The sequence below is a fragment of the Lasiodiplodia theobromae genome, assembly GCF_012971845.1.
Source record: "Lasiodiplodia theobromae strain AM2As chromosome Unknown scaffold_14, whole genome shotgun sequence".
NCBI classification, from domain to species: domain Eukaryota; kingdom Fungi; phylum Ascomycota; class Dothideomycetes; order Botryosphaeriales; family Botryosphaeriaceae; genus Lasiodiplodia; species Lasiodiplodia theobromae.
In genome coordinates, this window is record NW_023336344.1 from 928,839 (window position 1) to 948,171 (window position 19,333).

At 53.1% G+C, this 19,333-nt stretch overlaps 9 protein-coding genes across 9 annotated transcripts; 5 read left to right on the top strand and 4 right to left on the bottom strand.

Moving 5' to 3' along the window:
- Window positions 1–206: 206 nt before the first annotated feature.
- LTHEOB_5322 (Proline permease) lies at window positions 207–1,895 on the top strand (the record flags this gene model as incomplete). Its single annotated transcript, XM_035514455.1, has 1 exon — window positions 207–1,895. One exon carries the CDS (start codon window positions 207–209, stop codon window positions 1,893–1,895), a length of 1,689 nt encoding a protein of 562 aa, XP_035374190.1.
- Window positions 1,896–2,759: 864 nt separating this feature from the next.
- LTHEOB_5323 (2-oxo-Delta(3)-4,5,5-trimethylcyclopentenylacetyl-CoA monooxygenase) lies at window positions 2,760–4,436 on the top strand (the record flags this gene model as incomplete). The annotated part of the gene is made up of 1 exon (XM_035514456.1): window positions 2,760–4,436. One exon carries the CDS (start codon window positions 2,760–2,762, stop codon window positions 4,434–4,436), a length of 1,677 nt encoding a protein of 558 aa, XP_035374191.1.
- Window positions 4,437–5,006: 570 nt separating this feature from the next.
- Window positions 5,007–6,250, top strand: LTHEOB_5324 (Glucan synthase protein; the record flags this gene model as incomplete). The annotated part of the gene is made up of 3 exons (XM_035514457.1): window positions 5,007–5,078; window positions 5,159–5,641; window positions 5,717–6,250. The coding sequence occupies 3 exons, from the start codon at window positions 5,007–5,009 to the stop codon at window positions 6,248–6,250; spliced, it is 1,089 nt and encodes a 362-aa protein (XP_035374192.1).
- Window positions 6,251–6,905: 655 nt separating this feature from the next.
- Window positions 6,906–7,993, bottom strand: LTHEOB_5325 (uncharacterized protein; the record flags this gene model as incomplete). The annotated part of the gene is made up of 2 exons (XM_035514458.1): window positions 6,906–7,905; window positions 7,965–7,993. 2 exons carry the CDS (start codon window positions 7,991–7,993, stop codon window positions 6,906–6,908), a joined length of 1,029 nt encoding a protein of 342 aa, XP_035374193.1.
- Window positions 7,994–10,655: 2,662 nt separating this feature from the next.
- LTHEOB_5326 (alcohol dehydrogenase) lies at window positions 10,656–11,741 on the top strand (the record flags this gene model as incomplete). The annotated part of the gene is made up of 2 exons (XM_035514459.1): window positions 10,656–10,798; window positions 10,850–11,741. 2 exons carry the CDS (start codon window positions 10,656–10,658, stop codon window positions 11,739–11,741), a joined length of 1,035 nt encoding a protein of 344 aa, XP_035374194.1.
- A 26-nt stretch (window positions 11,742–11,767) lies between these two features.
- On the bottom strand, window positions 11,768–13,620 carry LTHEOB_5327 (Monooxygenase FAD-binding protein; the record flags this gene model as incomplete). Its single annotated transcript, XM_035514460.1, has 2 exons — window positions 11,768–13,497; window positions 13,557–13,620. 2 exons carry the CDS (start codon window positions 13,618–13,620, stop codon window positions 11,768–11,770), a joined length of 1,794 nt encoding a protein of 597 aa, XP_035374195.1.
- A 415-nt stretch (window positions 13,621–14,035) lies between these two features.
- LTHEOB_5328 (Cytochrome p450 protein) lies at window positions 14,036–15,885 on the bottom strand (the record flags this gene model as incomplete). The annotated part of the gene is made up of 4 exons (XM_035514461.1): window positions 14,036–14,463; window positions 14,514–14,883; window positions 15,460–15,579; window positions 15,655–15,885. 4 exons carry the CDS (start codon window positions 15,883–15,885, stop codon window positions 14,036–14,038), a joined length of 1,149 nt encoding a protein of 382 aa, XP_035374196.1.
- A 987-nt stretch (window positions 15,886–16,872) lies between these two features.
- Window positions 16,873–18,059, top strand: LTHEOB_5329 (alcohol dehydrogenase; the record flags this gene model as incomplete). The annotated part of the gene is made up of 2 exons (XM_035514462.1): window positions 16,873–17,242; window positions 17,296–18,059. The coding sequence occupies 2 exons, from the start codon at window positions 16,873–16,875 to the stop codon at window positions 18,057–18,059; spliced, it is 1,134 nt and encodes a 377-aa protein (XP_035374197.1).
- A 326-nt stretch (window positions 18,060–18,385) lies between these two features.
- Window positions 18,386–19,311, bottom strand: LTHEOB_5330 (uncharacterized protein; the record flags this gene model as incomplete). The annotated part of the gene is made up of 3 exons (XM_035514464.1): window positions 18,386–18,816; window positions 18,877–19,176; window positions 19,233–19,311. The coding sequence occupies 3 exons, from the start codon at window positions 19,309–19,311 to the stop codon at window positions 18,386–18,388; spliced, it is 810 nt and encodes a 269-aa protein (XP_035374198.1).
- Window positions 19,312–19,333: the final 22 nt, after the last annotated feature.

The following is a 19,333-nucleotide window of genomic DNA, read 5'->3' on the forward strand; positions in this document are numbered from 1 at the left end:
CGCCTCCGCATTTCGCCTCTCTGGCGTGCGGGGATAGCCGGAGCCGCGGGTGCAAGCTGAGCAGGGAAGCATGGCTTGGGCTCTTGATACCTTGGCTGCAAGCAGCCTGATAACTACGACCAGACAGACGTGCACCTTGAAGCTGAATTTCAATCATCTTCGCTTCGATCAATCATCCATCGTTGCCTTCATCTCCGCCTTCAGATATGGCCGAACCAGACGCTGCATCACTCACGCCTCATGCCAAGGACAACACCAAAAAGGAGCCGGATCATGATCTCTCCAAAGTCGAAAGCTGCGCAATCGGTGACTCCCGACCGATCGAGCAGGCGGGTACCAAACGCAACATCAAGTCACGCCATGCTCAGATGATTGCCATCGGTGGCAGCATTGGGACCGGTCTCTTCGTCGGGACGGGCCAAGCCCTGGCCATTGGTGGTCCTGGAACTGTCCTCATCGCATATTGTCTGACCGCCATCTTGGTATACGCTGTAGTCACAGCGGTGATCGAAGTCGGAGCGTACTTACCGCTGTCCGGCAGCTCGACGGCCTACTTCTGCAGTCGCTTTGTGTCACCTTCGCTCGGTTTCGCCTTGGGATGGCTTTACTTCTACTCGTTCGGTATCATCGTCGCATACGAGATCACGGCTGCTGCAATCGTCATCGACTACTGGCCAAACAACATACATATTGCAGTGTGGATCACGATTATGATCGTCGTCATCGTGGCGTTGAACCTTTCTCCTGTTGGCATCTATGCAGAGACGGAGTTTTGGTTCGCCAGCCTCAAAGTCATCATGATCCTCGGTCTACTCTTTCTATCACTTATCCTCTTTCTGGGAGGCGGACCGACTCACGATCGCCTTGGGTTTCGATACTGGAAGGACGGAGCCGCAGTCAAGCCATACATCACGACTGGGGATGGAGGACGATTCACCTCCTTCCTCTACGTCTGGGTCTTCTCTGGCTTCTCGTTTTACTTTGGCCCTGAGCTCATCATTTTCACGAGCGGTGAAATGAAGAACCCGCGGAAGAACCTTCCCATTGCAAGCCGGCATTACTTCTGGCGCCTCATTACCTTCTACGTCCTCGGAGTTTTGGCGATCGGAGTTACTTGCGACTCGGCCTCCAAGGGGCTCACTTCTGGCTCTGGCAACGCTGATGCCTCACCTTGGGTCATCGCAATTCAAAACGCTGGGATCTCTGTGCTCCCTTCCATCATCAATGCCGGCATTTTGTGCAGTGCCTGGTCCGCCGGTAACGCCTATCTCTACATGGCGAGTCGCTCAATCTATTCCCTCGCCCTCTCCGGCAGCGCCCCGCGGATCTTCGCACGGTGCAATCGCTGGGGACTGCCTATATACTCTGTCGCCGCAGCCAGTTGTTTCACGCCGTTGGCTTATCTCAGCTGCGGATCTCAGGCAGGCGTCGTCTTTAACTGGCTCATCAGCCTCACCAACACTGCTGGGTATACGTCGTGGATCGTTTGTGCCATAGTGTTCTTGCGTTTCCGCAAGGCCTGCGATGTTCAAGGCATCATAGCGCCCTACCGCTCCAGAGTCCAGCCGTACATGGCATGGGTCAGTGCGATTGTGTTCACGATCTTGCTTCTGTGCAATGGCTTCACGCTCTTTTATCCTGGACAGTTCACTGCCAGCGGGTTTCTCACGACTTATATCGGCATCCCCCTTTTTCTTGTACTCTGGATCGGTCACAAGTGCATTCGCGGATTGAAGGATCCATGGATGTGGAGCCCAGCTGAGGTTGATCTCACTACTGGTCTCAGAGAGGTCGAAGCCGATGCCGAGATGTGGACAATGATGGACGAGGCGGATAAGGAAAAGAAGGGAGAGGCTAACAAATGGTTGAAGCAAGTATCTAAGCTCTGGGAATGATGGGTGATTCTTGTCGGGATTTAAGCAAATAAATTTATCGTATTTGCTGTGCAAATGAACTCTGAAATTAAAATCGCAATTGTTATGTGTCGAAAACCGAAATCAATGCTGCAAAGATGCAAAGCCGCTCAAATGCTTTGATCACTCATTGCCGCATTTCCACGGTTGGATGACCGTGATGGTTAGCACTGGTTATGCAGCGTTTGCCTGAAAGGTATCCTTCACGTCGCTGCAGAACCCTCAGTTCGATTAATCAACTCATGTCCTACCTCTTCGGTTTCAGCTTCTGATAGGGCGGATTGCGGCCCGTTGTATCTCATCACTCTTCCACGTCTCCTTATAGCATTACGCTAATCACGCCGATATGTGAGTCTTATCATGGTGGTGGCAAGAAATCCGGATATCCAAAGTGGAAAGTTCAACCGGAGCCGAGAGCGAAATCCGGGCTGTGGCAAAAATGCCGAGGAACAATCACCACGTGAACCCTTCCAAGTTCTGTAAAGCTCGCATTCACTCATCAATTTGGTGGCAAGGATTCCGTTGACTACTAGCGATAATTGGCAGGACACACATTCCACTTATCGATAGCCTCACGTACCCCGCATTTGGCATTTTCGTGGGCTGATATCATCGGAATGGGCTCGGGACCCTCCCCGATCGTAGTGCACTTCATTACGCTAGGAAAGTCGAGTAGAAACCTTCTTGCACCGAGAACCTGGCTTACTATTTGGCTATTCCATGCATTTCTGACCATTCGTCCTTATATGCAGCATTGCACCGGCTTTGTCCGTCTCAGCTCAAGTCCATCTCCAAGTTTGCAGCAGACTAATTAGCACCCCCGTTGAACCGACCGACATTGCAAGCATGGGTTCTCTTCCACCTCAAACCGAAGAAACATTCGACGTCCTCATTGTGGGTGCGGGCTTGTCCGGCCTGTGCAGTCTCATCCACCTCCGAAAACGCTTTCCCGACTGGCGCATCAAAATCATTGAAGCCGGTGCGGACGTCGGAGGAACCTGGTATTTCAACTGCTACCCTGGCTGTAGATTCGACTCGGAATCCCTCTCATATCAATACTCATTCGACAAAGAGCTCTTGCAGGAGTGGCACTGGAAGGAAGCCTTCTCTCCCCAGGCAGAGACATTCAAGTACATTCAGCGCGTCGCTGAGAAGCATGATTGCCGCAAGGACATTCAGTTCAACACGCGGATCAAATCTGCTTACTGGAACGACGAACAGCGGACTTGGACTTTCGCGGACGAAACAGGAAACCAGTACACGACTCGGTTCTTCGTGAGCTGCATGGGCTTCCTCTCATCACCGACTTTGCCCGCCATCCCGGGAGTTGAGAGTTTCAAGGGCCAAGCTTTCCACACATCGCGCTGGCCGAGGGAAGTCGACATCAACAGAGACTTCGTCAACAAGCGGGTCGGCGTCATCGGCACCGGTGCTACTGGCATCCAGACGATCACCGCCGTGTCGAAAGTAGAAGGCATCAAGTCACTCAGCGTTTTCCAACGGACCGCCAACTGGTCCGCTCCTCTCCGAAACTTCGAGATCAGCCCTGAGCAGATGTCCAAGTACAAAGCAGACTACGCCAACATCTTCCAGGGCTGTGCGGACACACCCACCGGCTTCATGCACAAGGCCGATCCCCGCAAGTCGGCTGACGTCACTCAGGAAGAGCGGCTGGCGCTGTGGGACAAGCTGTATGCTGAACCTGGGTTCGGAAAATGGCTAGGAGTTTTCAAAGACACGTACACAGACCGACAGGCAAACGAGTTGTACTCCAAGTACATGGCGGACAAGATCCGCGAGCGCGTCCACGATCCCGAGGTGGCGGAGAGCCTGATCCCGAAGAACCACGGCTTCGGCACACGAAGGGTGCCGCTGGAGAGCGGCTACTTCGACGCGTACAACCTGCCGCACGTGCACCTCGTTGATCTGCAGAAGACGCCCATCTCTCGCATCACCGAGACCGGCATCGAGACCGCGGATGGCAAGCACCACGACCTGGACGTCCTGATCTACGCGACTGGATTTGATGCCATAACCGGTGCGTTCAGTGCCATTGAGTGGCACGCAAAGGACGGCCGGCCTCTTATTGCGAGTAGCGACAGCAAAGAAGGGCAGCGGGCCATCTGGGTCGATCAGCGACCTGCAACGTTCCTTGGCATGACGGTGCCGGCCATGCCGAACACGTTCATGGTGCTGGGGCCGCATCAGCTATTTGGGAATGCCACGAGGAATATCGAGCATGCGGTGGGAGTCATCTCGGACTTGCTACAGTACTGCAAGGACAACAACATCACCTATGTGGAGCCAACCCAGGAGGCTGTGAAGGCATGGACGGAGCATGTTGTTGAGTGCAGCAAGGGGTCTTTGATAAATGAGGTTGACAGTTGGATGACGGGGGTGAACAAGAACGTCAAGGGGAAGCTTGTCCGGAGCGTGGCAAGATACGCGGGAACTGCGCAGGAGTTTCGACGACGTTGTCAAGAGTGCAAGAAGTCGGGTTACCAAGGCTTGATTCTTGCATAAGTTTACCGGCAATTCTACATTTCTCAACTTAGCTATGTACCTATAGATCAGCCTTCAACGAATTAGGTGGTACAGCAAGCTGCTAAAAGATCTGTAGTACAATGTTTGTCTTATCTTCTTTCTTTGTTGGATGTCCTCTTACTCTTCCGCCAAATAAACTGAAATAATCTAAACAATAGTGAGGTAAAGAGTCCACAGCGCGATGATTAACGCTGTTGCTATGTGAAACGGGCGAGTAGGTGTAACTTTCAGGCAGGACGCCAAAACTGCGTGGCGTAGCTTATTCTACGAGTAATACTGCGTGTCTCCACTTCTACGTTGTTGTGGAGCCTTTTTGTGGAAGAACAGCGGTGAATATGTTTCAAGCATGAATAAAGTGTAATATAGAACTGTTTTTCGGCGCGATGCCACGTAAAAGACAACCTTCGATCCTTTCTAATTTAGCGTGCATAGACCATGTTATGACTCAACAGTGAAGGATTGGGGGCGAAGTCGACCCGCTAAATATAGGTAACGCCACCAGGCAACCTCGACTTCACATGTTCCACGTATCGTTTCGTATTGGTGAACATGGCTCCTCTCTTTCCAGCGTCTGATGAGTTCAAGGCCGCGTTGGCCGCTCGCCATGTCGCCGCTCAGCCGGTAAGTCGAATCGAATAGCAGAACCAGAAGTCTGTGCAAAGCCGGCAGCTCGGAATCAGAAGAAATATTAACGTCAATAGTACGACGGCCCACCCTTTCCCTTCCTGCAGCTCCCCCGCGAGATCCGCGATGTGATCTACGAGTACGCGCTCGTTATGCCGCGCAACACGCCGCAGGACCCCGATCTCTGGTGCGACGGAAAGAAACAGAACAATGCCTTCGAGCCCGCCCTCGGAAACACCGTTCCCATCCGCCTGACCCTCATCGCCGACTTCCGGGGCCTCTCCGAATGGACCACCATTACCACCGACGACGGCGATGAGGACAACGGCGCGAGACGGCGGCCGCCGCCGCGCCTCAGCACCCACCCGCCCTGCTTCCACCGCCCCAACCACATCCCCCTCGCAACGGGCCTCCTCACTGCCTCCAGGCAGCTCGCGGCCGAAGCCCTCCCTGTGGTCTACAGCCTAAACGCCTTTGCCGGCTGCCCCCGTACCATCCACCATTTCCTGACCACTATATCTCCGCGCGCGGTGCCCCTCATCCGCACCCTCCACGTCTGGGTAAGCTCACAGAAAAGAGATTAAACCCCCCCCTCCCCCGAACACACTCACTGACAAGCACGCACACGCATGCAGGGCCTCGAGCCCCCCAGCCCCCCTCTGCACCTCAACCCCACCATGGCCTTCTACCCGCGCTTCAACTACCATGCCCTGCCCCCACCGCCCGACGACGGCGGCCTCCCGAAGCGCCGGTGCGGCACGACGTGGAACGCCGGGTACCGCGCCGGCGATGAGCCGCGCGTGTTGGAGTTGAGCCCCGCGGCGACGGGCGTCCGGGAGCTGGGCCTGGTCTTTTGCGAGGAGCGGCTGGTCGGCGGGAGGAGGGCGGCGCGCGAGGAGGACGGCGGCTCCGCTTACGCCGTGGATGCGCGCGAGGCGGCGGAGGTGGTGTGCGGGTATGCGGGCGCATGGGTCGAGGCGTGGGTGGGAAGGGAGATGGAAGAGGGGAAGCGGGAAGAGGCGGTGGTGGTGGAGGAGTGCGTGGGGAGGGTGGTTAGGGTGGTTGCGGGGCCGGATGGCTACAGAAGCTCAGAGATTGATGAGGGAGTGTTTCGGAGGGAGTTGGGGGCGTTGGTGCGGAGAAGGTTGGCAGAGAGGAGGAGTAGGTAGTTGGGGGTGTGAGGTGGGAGTTTTCGTGGGATGGAGAGGGCAGTAGCACTGGACATGGCGGATGATGGATGAGTTACTTATTCACTTGGATAATAAAGAAGTAAATGTCTTCAAAGCTTAATCTAGAGTTATTTTACTCTGTATGGTTTAGCATCTTTACTAATCGTTAAAGGAAAGAATTGTAGCCAGTTCTATATTCTAAATCGACTTTGATTTCGATTTAAGTATTTATGTTTTTATAATTTGTGTTTACATAGCTAACATCGAGGATTTTACCACGACTAAACACAGTTTAATGGGCGTTACCTTCTCTAAAACCGTCATCTCGGGGTATTGAATCACCAGGAACAAATAAGGATGCTGTTGGAATGTCGCTTCCACGCGATGATGAGGACCATACGACTTTCGCCCAGCAGTACTTTAAAGTCATCCAACCTGTCAGCGCGTATAGTGCTTAGAGCCCGAGATTTCTGCATCCTCAAGGGCATAGTCCTGATATCAAAGAAGACAGGAGTGGGCATGGCAGACTCACAGGAAGGGACGTCTAGTGGCGATGATCTTTAAGCTGTTCCATGAGGAATAACATGACTACTAAATCATCTATAAGACGGAGACTACTAATAAAAACCTCATTCCCACCCTTGTGCGATTGCTTTCATACAATTTTGACCTCTCGGCGATGGAATCCTCTTATCAACCGATCGAAGTCCGAGTCTCGATATTCGAAGAACCCCATCCGTTGAAAGTTGCCATCGGGCAAGGATTCTAAGGCAACACCTCGAACATAGAAGCTATACTTGCTACGCATGCTCCCGCCAGTCTTCTCAGCTTCACCCTCACCGTCAACTCCCAACAAGCACAATTTTTGACCGTCCTGGGGTAGATCCGTGATCGAGTCTGGCCAAAAATCCACAAAGCTGGGCTCCGGTGATGTGGAAAGGTCAAGCCTGAACATGTCTCCAAAATCTGTATGTGACGTCGGTTTGAAATTACCTTGGATAGTCTTCATCATACCCGTGGCTTTGATGAAGCCGCCAGTGACGCCGCCAAATGGTTTGTTGGGTGAGGCGAGAGTGACAGCCGCGTCGACAATGTCAAGCTTCATGATCGATTCAATGCTCCTTGTATGCCCTAGGACCGCACATTCGACGCTCCCTCCCTCTTCAGCGAGATCAGTATACTTGATCTCCCCTTCGATGGCCGCCCAGCTCCAGGATGGAGCTCTGTATCCTATAGGGCGGTCCTGTAGTCCACTATCCCCATCTCCCTGTTGCAGCCTGACAACCCTCCTCCATAACAATCCGGCTGGTATGAACATCCTCCATAGCCCTGCGAGGTATTGGTCTTCGAGGGCCTTTTGTTGGTAATCGGCAAGCCCGCCGATGGCGCGCAGCTTGTCGTGCGGCTTTGTCAGCTTCCGCATCATGTACCACTGCACTGTGAATGTCCAGGACCTGTGTTCGCTATCCTTCGTCCTATACACCTTGCAGGTGGTGTCCGTGGCATGGTCGATGGGGAGATTTCTAGAAACGTGAGCCGGGCTGATGCCGTCATTGACAACATCGCTAGACTCAATAGTATTGCACTCCCATGCGATGCGGTCGGCAAAGAAAAAGAGTTTCTTCCTTGACAACATTCGCTCCTCCAGAGTCCACCTGATGCAGTCATTCGTACGTTATGGAGATGTCCTTTGTGGCATGAGGGGAAAACTTACGCTCGTTTGCTAATTGGCTGGTCCGCCATGCGTTGCTTAATGTTTCGACAGACGTGGATTGTTCCATTGGGTTGATCAGGACCACCACGTTGCCATCCCCAGCTGAATTCGGCCTCCCTGTGCTCCTCGGGCATTCCCAAAAAGCCAACGGATGCGTTTTCTCCATATGCGGCGATGATTGTAAGGGAAGCGTTCTCGAAGACGGAACGGAGCTGTGATGTTTGCGTTTCTTTGTCCTGGTTCGAGTCTTGTATGATGCACAGAGCGTCTACCCACAGGTATCGAAACCCAAGCCGTCTCGTAGTAGACACAGCATCTTTGATTGTCTGCGCAGCTGAGTGAATTGGGATATTCTTGCAGTGCTCTTCGTAGTTTGCCTTTGTTGTTGTCAGGGTATTCCACCGCTCCTCACCCCAGCAATAGCTCAGCGCAACATATTGATCCAACGTATTGCCGGGCTCTACAAGCCTGGCTTTTGGCTCTGCCTGCCCATTCGCGGTAGCAGCTACGTCTACAATCCGACTGGGTAGCGGCACGATGGGCTGATGGTTTCGTCTGCATCTGTTCATGTTGACGTGTGGTTTCTTGTCGCCTGCAAAATCAAGACCGTGGTCGTCCGACTCACATTCTCTCATCCAACTCTGGATTTGTGAGAAGGCTTTGTCCGATGTTTTGTCGGTTCTGTTTGGCCTATTTGAGATCCATTGTGCGGCGGGATCATCTAGGTTGTTGTTAGCATGACTTCGCCCATATTTGATTATATGGGTCAAACCAGCGTCCGCAAACACGTCAAACAACTCATCACCAACCCTAATTTGATACCAATCATCGACGTTGGATTTAGAATTTGCGACAATGTTGAAAGATTTGCGGATTTTCTCTTCATCCTCTTCGTTATCACCAGCTTCATTTGGGGTCGAGATGCCTTTCTTATTGCGAACACTAGGCGAGGGTACTCGCTTAGACATTCGCTCTTCATACAGTCTCAAATGAATCTTGCAGAAGCCACACCCATCTTGAACGCTCTCTCTCAATGCCCTTGCTGATACGTAGCTCCAGTTGGATTCGATCCACATTTGATTGTCGAATTGGATTGCAGTGTTTGACAGGCATTCAAGACAATGTTTGCACACGTCTTTGCCAAGCTTCGTTGAAGTAGACGAGGTGGCTGCCTTTGAATTCCTGGAAGTGTCTAGACTTCGGAAAGAACTATTTTGGGACGGTGGATTGAGCATAGTCTTTACGATGAGTCCATCTGGAATCTCAGTGGCAACATCTGGCGCAAAACGTAGCCGGCGTTGCTTCTTTTTACCTCGTACTTCTTCTCGTCGATTTGAAGAATCCATATGAATCACAATGAAATGGATAAACGAGTATGAGAGGTACGCAGAATGGTGGGAGTAGTCAGCAATCGTATATCGAAGAAGTCTGTTTGCAAAAGTGCTTGGACGAGGAAAGGTAGGATGTAAGAAGGAGCGAGACGCTGCGGGAGTGCTCTTATTTATGTTAGCAGTGCCACGTCATCTTGCGCGTTTTGTGGCTGAGCCCAGCCTTGCTGTCTTCTCAACGAGTGACTGAAAAGCGAAAACAATCCGAGTAGGTTTGAGATTCTATAATTGTAGTCGGTCACAGCTTATCTCGTAGAAAAGCTATTATAATTTAGGAACTTTGGCAGCTCTAGAGTGCTTTTACCTTTGATGTTGCTCTCGTTCGTGAAAACAAGGCTGGTGTGCTTCGACCGCCGCAGGGCGACAGCGGCATATCAGCCGCACCACATGGCTTATTTTGGACTAGCGTCCGGTGACGGATGCAGGCTGTTGCAGATTAATTCAGCTCACAGGCAGCAGCTCCTAAAAGAGTAGATTCAGCCTTGTACTATTGGTGCGCTCGTAACATCCATAATCCGTTATCCATCAATGAGACTGCCCAATCCTCAGCCCAAAATACTCCCCATCCACCATCGTGTAACATTTATGATACGCGGCAACGACGGCCCTAAGAATTTATTTCTAGACTTGTTAATTCCATATTCACTTAGATAATAAAGAAGTAAATGACTCCAAAGCAGTCATTTTACTAAGGATAAGGCCAAGGCTTAGCTTGCACTACCCCGCAGTAAGCTGAGCCGGGAAACTCGCGTGCGGCCAGGGTTGGAATGGCGTATACGATGCATTCATGATTAGTAAAAACTATGTAAAAGTGTATTTGAAAGTTTGGGGGCGGAACTGAGAGAAGTACAACTGGCCGAGCCCGAGCAGTTCAGTTCCTATGTATAAGGCGCGCGGGGCGAGAAATTCTAAACATTTTCCAACCTTGGCGCTTTCTAATGCCATTCGAAGTAATTTACTTTCTTGGCGATTTTGGCTTCTACGCAAATGTTGCATAAGCTGCACCGGACTTAATCATACGAAAGGCCGCGCCCGTCTTACATACTCTCGGCCCTTCCGCACTTCCGAGTGCCGATGTCATCATTCACGACAGGACCGGAACAACTATCACACCATCCTCTTTAATTCTCTAACGACAGAACGGGACAATTATTATACCGTCTTCTCTATCTATAGAAGACTTAAATACGATGTAAAGTCGGCAGGAGCTCGAGCTTTGTCCACAACACCCTTACAACCGGTCCTCCTCGTGGGTATCTGAGCAACAAACAACATAACCTTCGTCGCCTTAGCACGCATCACTATGTCCAACAAAGCAGCAGTAGTTGAGCAGATCGGCTCTCCTGTAGTCATCAAGACTGTGGAAAAGTATGCTCCCGGCCCGGATGAAATTCTTGTCAAGAACGGAGTGATCAGCTTCAATCCCCTTGAGGTCAAGATGCAGAAGTAAGTGCGAGCGGCACACTGTTGCTTAAGTACATTGACTGACATATGTAGATTTGGCGCCATCCCTTATAGCGTTCCAGCTATCCTCGGTTTCTCTTCCGCCGGCACAGTCGAAGCCGTCGGCACCAACGTTAGCTACGTGAAGCCAGGCGACCGTGTGGCGGTTCTGGCGCCATTCGATCTCACGGACCTCCGGACTGGACACTTTCAGGAGTACTACATCGCCTTTCCACGATACACGTCCAAGATACCCGACAGCGTCTCGCTCGAAGACGCCTCCTCGGTCCCCTCCAACCTCGTCACCGTCGTTGCCGTGTTCGATGCCATGCTGGGCCCCGAGAGACCCAGCCCCGACGGGAAGCGAGCCGCGCCAAAGGGCAAAAAGCTGCTCGTTTACGGCGGCAGTTCGAGCGTCGGTGGCTACGCAATCAAGTACGCCTCGGACCTGGGCTACGAAGTCATCACTACCTCTTCACCTCAGAACCAGGAATTCGTCACTTCGTTGGGCGCAAGCAGCGTCGTAGACCACAGGCAGCCCGCCGAGAAGATTGTCGCGGATCTCAAGGCGCTCGGCCCCTTTGACGCTGTGTTTGACGCCATCGGCACCCCCGAGCCGACCGCAATCATCGGTCAAGTCCTTGCTGAGACGGGCGGTGGCACCATCTTCACTACGCTACCGCAGCTTGGAGACACGGCTGCGTATGCAAAGCCGGACAGTGTGAACCGTGTGTATGACTCGTGGCCGCAGGTACTGGACAGGGAGGAGCAGAAGGCCCTTTTGGAATGGACGTATCACGTGTACATCCCAGAGGGATTACGGAGCGGCGCCATCATACCCACTCGAAACTTCGAGGTACCGGGAGGCATCGACGGTATTCAGGAGATTCTGGACAAGTCTCTCGTGGGGGGCGTGAGTGGAAAGAGACTGATTACACATGTGTAAATTTGTTGTAACGGCGGGCCTCTATCTTAATGGATAATAAATCCCTTGAAATATTCCTCTAGTTGCTTTGCCGCTTCCGCATGCAAGTGTAACGCTGTCCCGATCCACCCATCCGGCCGTAGCACGTAGACCGCCCCTCGTTGCACATCGACACGGTATCGTGTATGAGCCGCCTTTTCCGGTGAGTCAAAGTAGACCTTGCTGCTGACACTGGGCATCTCAGCGCCTGGAGGACTGCGTCCGCCGAGCAGCTCCCATACTGACGGGCTGGGCTGTATGGGAATGGTGAGGTAGGCAACTGGCACTTCATTGTTGTTTCGCTGTGAAGGAAAGAACAACGTGGATGCTTCGAGCGCGTTGCAGAAAGCGTGATAAGCTGCAATGGTTGAGGATGAGGCCTCACCAACGAAGACGAGAATATAAAAGACGGCTCGATTCGGCGTCTCACGGTGCAACCGCGTCGGCTCGAGGGTACCTGGTTTGCGGAGGGAGACGTCTGGGGCACGGTGGCCCGAGGGGAGAAGAGATGGCACCGTGTGGTCTTGAGTCACATTGAGCATGCCGTCCGGCTCATATAATATGCCCAAGCCGGAGCTGAAGGTCGCGGCTTCTGCCATGACCTCCCCAAGAACGATGTTTGGATCTGCAGCGGAATCACCAGTCCAGCCCTCAGGCAGCTGCATTGTCATGAGGCGGGCGATGTCCTTGTCGTAGGCAAGAAGCTTCAGGACGTTCGGGCGGCGCTCGGTCTCGTAAGTTTGCAGCAGCTTTGCATCGGCGAGTTGCCGCAGCACGAGAGAGAGTTTCCAAGCCAGATTGACGGCGTCGTGGATCCCAGTATTCATTCCCTGGGCCGCCCCCGAGCTATGTGTGTGGCAGCTATCCCCCGCCAGGAACACGCACTCATGAGTAAAGAATCTTCGAGCTACGCGCTGCCCGACCGAGTAGATGGTCCACCAGTCGACGCGAGTGAAAGACAACTCGAACGGCTTAACGGCGGCGATGGCCTCTGCCACAGCCGCGGCTTCGTCAAAGACAGCGTAGCCTTTCTGGCGATCCGGGGTAAAGGCGTAGCCAACGCGCGTCGCGCCGTGGTCTAACGCTGCCCAGAGAACGTTGCCGTGCGTGGGACTCTCGATAGCGCAGTAGGACCGCGGCTTGGGAAGGTTGGTCGAAACGTGCCCGTCGATGCGCACCCAACGGTCGTTCGTCAAGCTGCCGTCGAAGGGGATATCAAGCAGCTGCCGCACAGTTGACCGCCCGCCGTCGGCACCAATCAAGTACTTGCACTTGACTGTCGTTGTCAGCTGCGGTGAGCCGTGTTCCAGCGTGGCCGAGATGCGGTAACCGCTCGGTGGAATGGACTCGTCGATTTGCAAGCCAACAAGCGTGACCGGAGCGTCCAGCTCAACGTCCAGCTCGCGTAGAGCCTTGCGGAAGATTTCCTCCTGGTACTTCTGGCGTAGCACTAGTGAGAAGTCCCACGCAGTGTCCTTCATCTGCTCCATGAAGGCCCAGCCGCGACCGTCCACTTCATTACCGCCTGCGTCATAAGATACAGTGTCGCGGCAGGCAAAGCAGTGTTGAGCAAGCTGGTCGGCGAGACCCAGCTGATCTAGCATCTCCGAGGTACGCGGGAACAGCGTGATGGCCCGGCCGTACTGGTCTTGTGCTGATTTGGGGTGCTTCTCAATAATCTTGATTGACTTTTTGGGAGAAGGGAGAGTGAGCGCGAGCTGGTACGCGCTGATAAGACCTGAAAGTGTGTTTTGTCAGGGAAAACGGGGGTAGACGCTGAAGTTCAGTGGCAATTACCTACGGGTCCGCCTCCCACGATGAGAACGTCGACATGTTCAATCTTATCTTCAATGCTGTCCATCGCGGCGTTATGTCGGAAAGTAAGGCTAGCTAAAATTAAAAAAGCTATGCGTAGATTTGAGGAAGTGACAGTGTTCTCCAGCTGAATGGCTGGAGGTGGTGGCGAGGGATGGGATGTGTAGATAAAGACGATGTGCGGAACAAATTGATAAGCACTGTGCAACGACGGAAGAGGGCTAGAGTGGGTGATGTCGGGTGGGCTGCATAAGAGGTGGGGTTATGCGTCTCTGGCTCGGACAGCCCCCACTTCTTTCCGATCTCGACTTTATCTCGCTTCGACTGCCCCCGGTGGAGGAGGAGAGTCGTGTTTAGAAGAGCACGATAGAGGCAGCGGGTATTTAATGCCGCATGCAGCTAGAGATTGGAGAGTAAGAGTAATGAGGTCTGATATTAGATATAACATCTTCTTGCTATTTTTAGAAGGCGACCTCGGGAATCCTCTCTTTGCACAGAATGACTGCTTCAGGGTCTGGCATAAAATCCGTGTCGCTCATGCTCTTCGGTTGCTCCGTCTGCCCGTCCTTGAACTTCCAGTCATACTTGAGGAGTAAATGTACCATGAGTATCTTGATCTCGTTGCTAGCGAAAAACCTGCCCGGGCATGCGTGCTGTCCGTGGCCGAAGGCGTAGTGATCCGGGCTTGTGGAAACGAACTGCCACTTACCCTCGTTCCCTTGCTGTTCGCGCATGCGCAAGAATCGGTGGCCATCGAATCTACTCGCATCGGGACCCCAGTTCGCAGGGTCGCTCATGTGGAATTGGGGCACTGCAATCACTGAACCTTTTGGGAGATGTGTTCCGTCGGAGAGTGTGACCTTATTGTGGACGTAGCGCATCAAGGAGACTTCTAGAATTAGTCGTTCTGCATCAAAGCTGTTCCGAAGTGGTACATACGTGCGTTGACACTGGTAAGTCGCTGGCTTTCCTTCATGCAGCTGTCCAACAGTTTGAGTTTGTACAAGCTGACCTTTGATAGGGAGCCATGTTCCTGTAGAACTTCGACCATTTCCTGGCGTAGCATGTCGAAATAGGAAGGGTTCTCAAGTAGGTGGTACATGAGAGCCATCAGGGTCGAGCTTGTGCTGTGCATCGATGCCAAGCTGATCATCAGCTGTCCGTAGACTACATTGTACGGTCGATCTCCGGCAGTTTCATCAAGCCAACCAAGCGCGTCTTTGAACTCTGGCGGCGGATTGCCGGACTGTATAGCTTCAAGACGTGCACGACGCCGAATAGCCACATGTGGACTGAGGAGACGGTTCGCCTGTTCATTAAGCTCGCGCATCAGGCGCATCTCGGGAATAAATCGATGGACGAATGGGCGAAGAATAAGTGGCCACGCGCGCATCGCTCGGATCGCACTCATCACCTTTATCGTATACAGGATGGATATATCAAGCCATTCCTGGCTACGGCAAAGGGACTCGCCGACAAAGATCCTCGCAGTCAAGCGCGATACCAATGCCAAAGAGAGATGGTGGAACTTAATTTCCGTCCAATCTGCAACACTTATGAGTATCTCCAATATCTCCTGGAAATGAGATGCACACCTTTGCTTTTGGGAAGTAATTCGGCTGCAGCCTCACTCATTTCTTCAGCCATAATCGGAGTCAGGGAGCCTGTGTCGCAGAGAGGGTCAGCTTCGGGCTCTAAATTTCTCTGATCCCTTAAGAGAACACACCGACTGTTGAGACTATCTTCTTTTTGACTGTTTCCTCGAATATGCCATGATCCAAGCCTTGCCATGATTCAAGGCCGGGATATTTCAGCCCAAAGTCCTAACAATTTGGAGACCTTCGTAAGCGAAGCTCAATGCTGGGTTAGGCCGGTGGAGACTTACATGCTTCAAGAAGTCAATAAAGCTCAAGTTTTGATTGTTGCGGATTTCGTTTATCATTGCCGGTGGCAGAATGATGATAGGCCCATTCGAACCGATCACCTGAAACGCCTTGCCTTTGCACTGCAATCTCCTTTAGCAAGAGTACCTAGATAGTCCATTGCGTATGTAGACTGCAAAGAAGATGTCTCTACTTACATCTTGGAAAGCTTTCTTCATAAGTTGAACGCCATGCTCAACGTAACGCTTCTTCGCCTGGGAATTCCAGATCTCGCCCGCCTCTTTGCCAACCAGCTTGAGACCCGGATAAGGTCTGGCATCACTGAGGGCAACAGAGATAATCGTAAGGATAATGGCGACCGCAGTCCATAGAATAGGCCCGAATTGAGAGGCACCGACGGCCACGGAAGGAACTATTTCGATAGTCATTTGCCGCACTCACGAATCGATCGAGAGGTATGTGTTGGTAGTACGGAAGGAAGATTCAGCCATTCAAATATGCTGCCAATGTCACTTACCAAGCACTATTTAGCCGGCTACTCGTTAACATGTGGGGCGATGGCTCACCTTGTCTATAGTACTCGGATCTCCGACTCTCCGAGTGTCCGTCTTCTCGTTGCCCGTGGCGTTTGGACTCCGCACTCGATATGCCACAGCAAGAACTTCGCGCCGTGGTTTCGCTTCTACGCATGCCTCCCAACCTTTCCACTCGGAAGACGGGACGGCAAGACTCCGCCTATTACCGCCTACATGTAGCTGTTGCCGTTGGACTCGGAAATGCGGCGCAGCCACCTCCGCCGCCCGAACACTTCCTGAAGGAGCTTAGTACCACATGTTTAAGTGTGCGTGCTGCTACATGATTCGGCCCGGATACTGGGACTGCCGGACTTGGCCTGTTGCTCCGTTGTGCTTCCGGTCCATTACAGGCTCGAGTGGAAAAGTTAATCATCAAAACCTATTAGTCGGGTAAATCTAGATTACCTTGTTGAAGGCAGAGATGTGGCTATTGAAATATATGCTATATAAAGAACCTTTTCCGACCTTTCTCTATTATAACACTACTTAACAGTATTACGAAAGAAAAGTATACCGAGGCGTACCGAGGTATACCGAGATGTACCGAGATAGCTAAGAAACGAGATCTACTTTTATAGAAATACAAAAGAGTATTACATAAATTCTACAGTTCCCGGCTTTTATAGCTTCCGTAGCGTCCTAACTCCGTCTATCTCCATCGACCTACCGTTTTAAGAAATATCTTTATACTTTCTCCGCTCTAGAGTCGTAGAGTAGAGATTCAGCATCCAGATATAAATACATTAGTAGACGAAGCGAACCTCTTCGTAAGACCCAGTCTTGTACCGGCTTCCAGGCAATACTCTTCCTTTATCCTTAGGCACATCTTCAGCTATCACAATGGCATCCGGCGCGACAATGATGCGCGGCGTTATATACGAGGCACCCTACCAAGTCACGGTCACCGACCTGCCAATTCCAACACTTGAGGCCAGAACAGATGCGATTGTCCGCATGACCCACGCTGCCATCTGTGGATCAGACCTGCATACGTACCATGGCCTCCAGGGCGTCACCGCGCCCTGGGGCTTAGGCCATGAGGGCATAGGTTACATTGCGGAGCTTGGAGACGCCGTGTCCTCGCTGTCCGTGGGTGACTATGTCGTCATCCCCGACAACCTGTCCAACGGACATCTAAACATGGAGGAGCCTGCACCCTCAGAGATGGTGGGCTTCGGCGGAGTAGGTGGTGGGTTGGGCGGCCTGCAGGGTAAGCATCTATCCAACACTCAAGCGAACCACTGAAACAAACGTATCTTGCAGCCGAGTACGCCCGCGTTCCGCATGCCGACCAGAATCTCATCCCCGTCCCCCTAACGCGCAACGCCACCAACGCCACCCTCGAGCAATCGTATGTAACCACCTCCGACATCTTCGCCACCGCCTGGACGGGTCTCGACTTTGCCGGATTTCAACCTGGTGATAGTATCGCAATCTTTGGTGCTGGTCCTGTCGGCCTTCTCGCCGCCTACTCGGCCATTCTTCGTGGTGCCTCCCACGTCTACTCTATCGACCACGTGCCAGCGCGTCTCGAGCGTGCCGCCTCAATTGGTGCTATTCCAATCAACTTCAACGAGTCTGATCCGGTGGCGCAGATTCTAGAGTACGAGCCGGCTGGGGTGCGTCGAGCTCTCGATTGTGTGGGATACTCGGCCATCAATGCGGCGGGCGAAAACGAGCCGGACATCGTGATCCGACAGATGATCGCGGTTACAGGATCGCGTGGTGGTATCGGCCAGGTCGGCGTGTTCATGGTACAGAACGAAACGGAGGCTGCGCCCTTCGCCGGCACCATCAGTCCGCAGATCTCATTTCCCGTGTCTGATTTCTGGACGAAGGCGCTGAGCTTTCAGAGTGGCGCCGTGCGTCCGCTAGAGGTGGCACCGGAACTGGTAGAGCTGATTTCCAGCGGGAGGGCTGATCCGAGCTTTATTACTACCGCGGTCATCGGAATTGAGCAAGTGCCAGAATACTATCAGCGGTTCGATCAGCATGAGGAAATCAAGGTTTACATCCAGTTTCCCTGACTGCAGTCATGGATTAGTTCCTGGGGAAACGACATCAAGTCAGATCCGAAGGTGTTGGGCGTGGAAACAGTTAAGAACTTGTACATGGTAGTATATACTTGGCATAATATGATGTATGTAGGCGGACCCGGTGGGATCGGGGTGCCGGATCGCGGATGCATAGTGGTAGGCAGAAAACCATGGCGAAATTCGACGTACTCCGACATTTCCGTACGCTATGAAATTTAATGAGCTATGTGTAGAGTGTGCAAGCATTTATCGATAATTAAAATGCCATATCACCGCTTATAGCTTCCTCCATCTTTCCTCCTACTTTTGTCCGCCCATCACCTCCACGGCACCATCGCCTCTAAATTCCAATAGCCCCCGTCCCCATCCTCATCCGCCTCTTCGCTATCGATTTCGCACATGTTCCACTCTATCCCCCACGCCTCGACAATCTCGTCTGTCCACGGCACGGGCGGCCGACTCGTCCACTCGAGCCTAAAATTCCCCTCGCCCTTCCAGTCCTGGCCAAAGAACAGCTCGACCGCGAGGCCGCACTTGTCGGGCAGCTCGATGCGCAGCTCGCGCAGGCGCGGCATGCCGCCGCCGCCACCGCCCCGGAACGCCGCCCGGCCCGCCGCAGTGACCAGTTGGTGCAGGCCGCGCTCGGGCCGCGGGACGAGACGCGTGATGCTCTCGATGGGGCGGGCTGGCGTGTGGTTGGCGGCGTTGTAGGCGATTTCCGAGGGTGTGGGGTCGGCGTAGAAGGTGCCTGGGGTCGTCGTCGTCGTTAGTATGCTGATGGAAAGCGGGTGTAGGGTAATACACATACCGTAGGAATCCACCGGCTCTAGGATCAGCTCGAGCACTTCTAGGTGCGGCCATGATGGTGGCTGCTGCTGCTGCTGCTGCTGCTCGACGTCTGCTGGCCAGAAGATGGCGGGGGAGACGCGGACGGCATCGAGACTGAGGTGGCGCAGGCGCGTCGACAGGTCGCGGATGCCGATGCAGAGGGTGTCGGGGGTGTGGGGCGTGACGGCGGGATGCTCGTCGAAGCCGTGGGAGACGTCGGCAAAGACGGCGTTTAGTTCGAGGCAGGAGGCTGGAATCTGGCTGATGCATGTGCCGAGGTCTATGGGAGAACTGGTTAGTGGGTTTTGGTCGAGCGGATGATGGAGATATGTCTACCTTTACGGTACTGGCGACGTTGTTCTGGATCCTCAATCGTGTTATCGAAGCGGAGGTCTGCACGTGTGAGACTTTTCATTGAAGCCATTATCTGTAGTAGG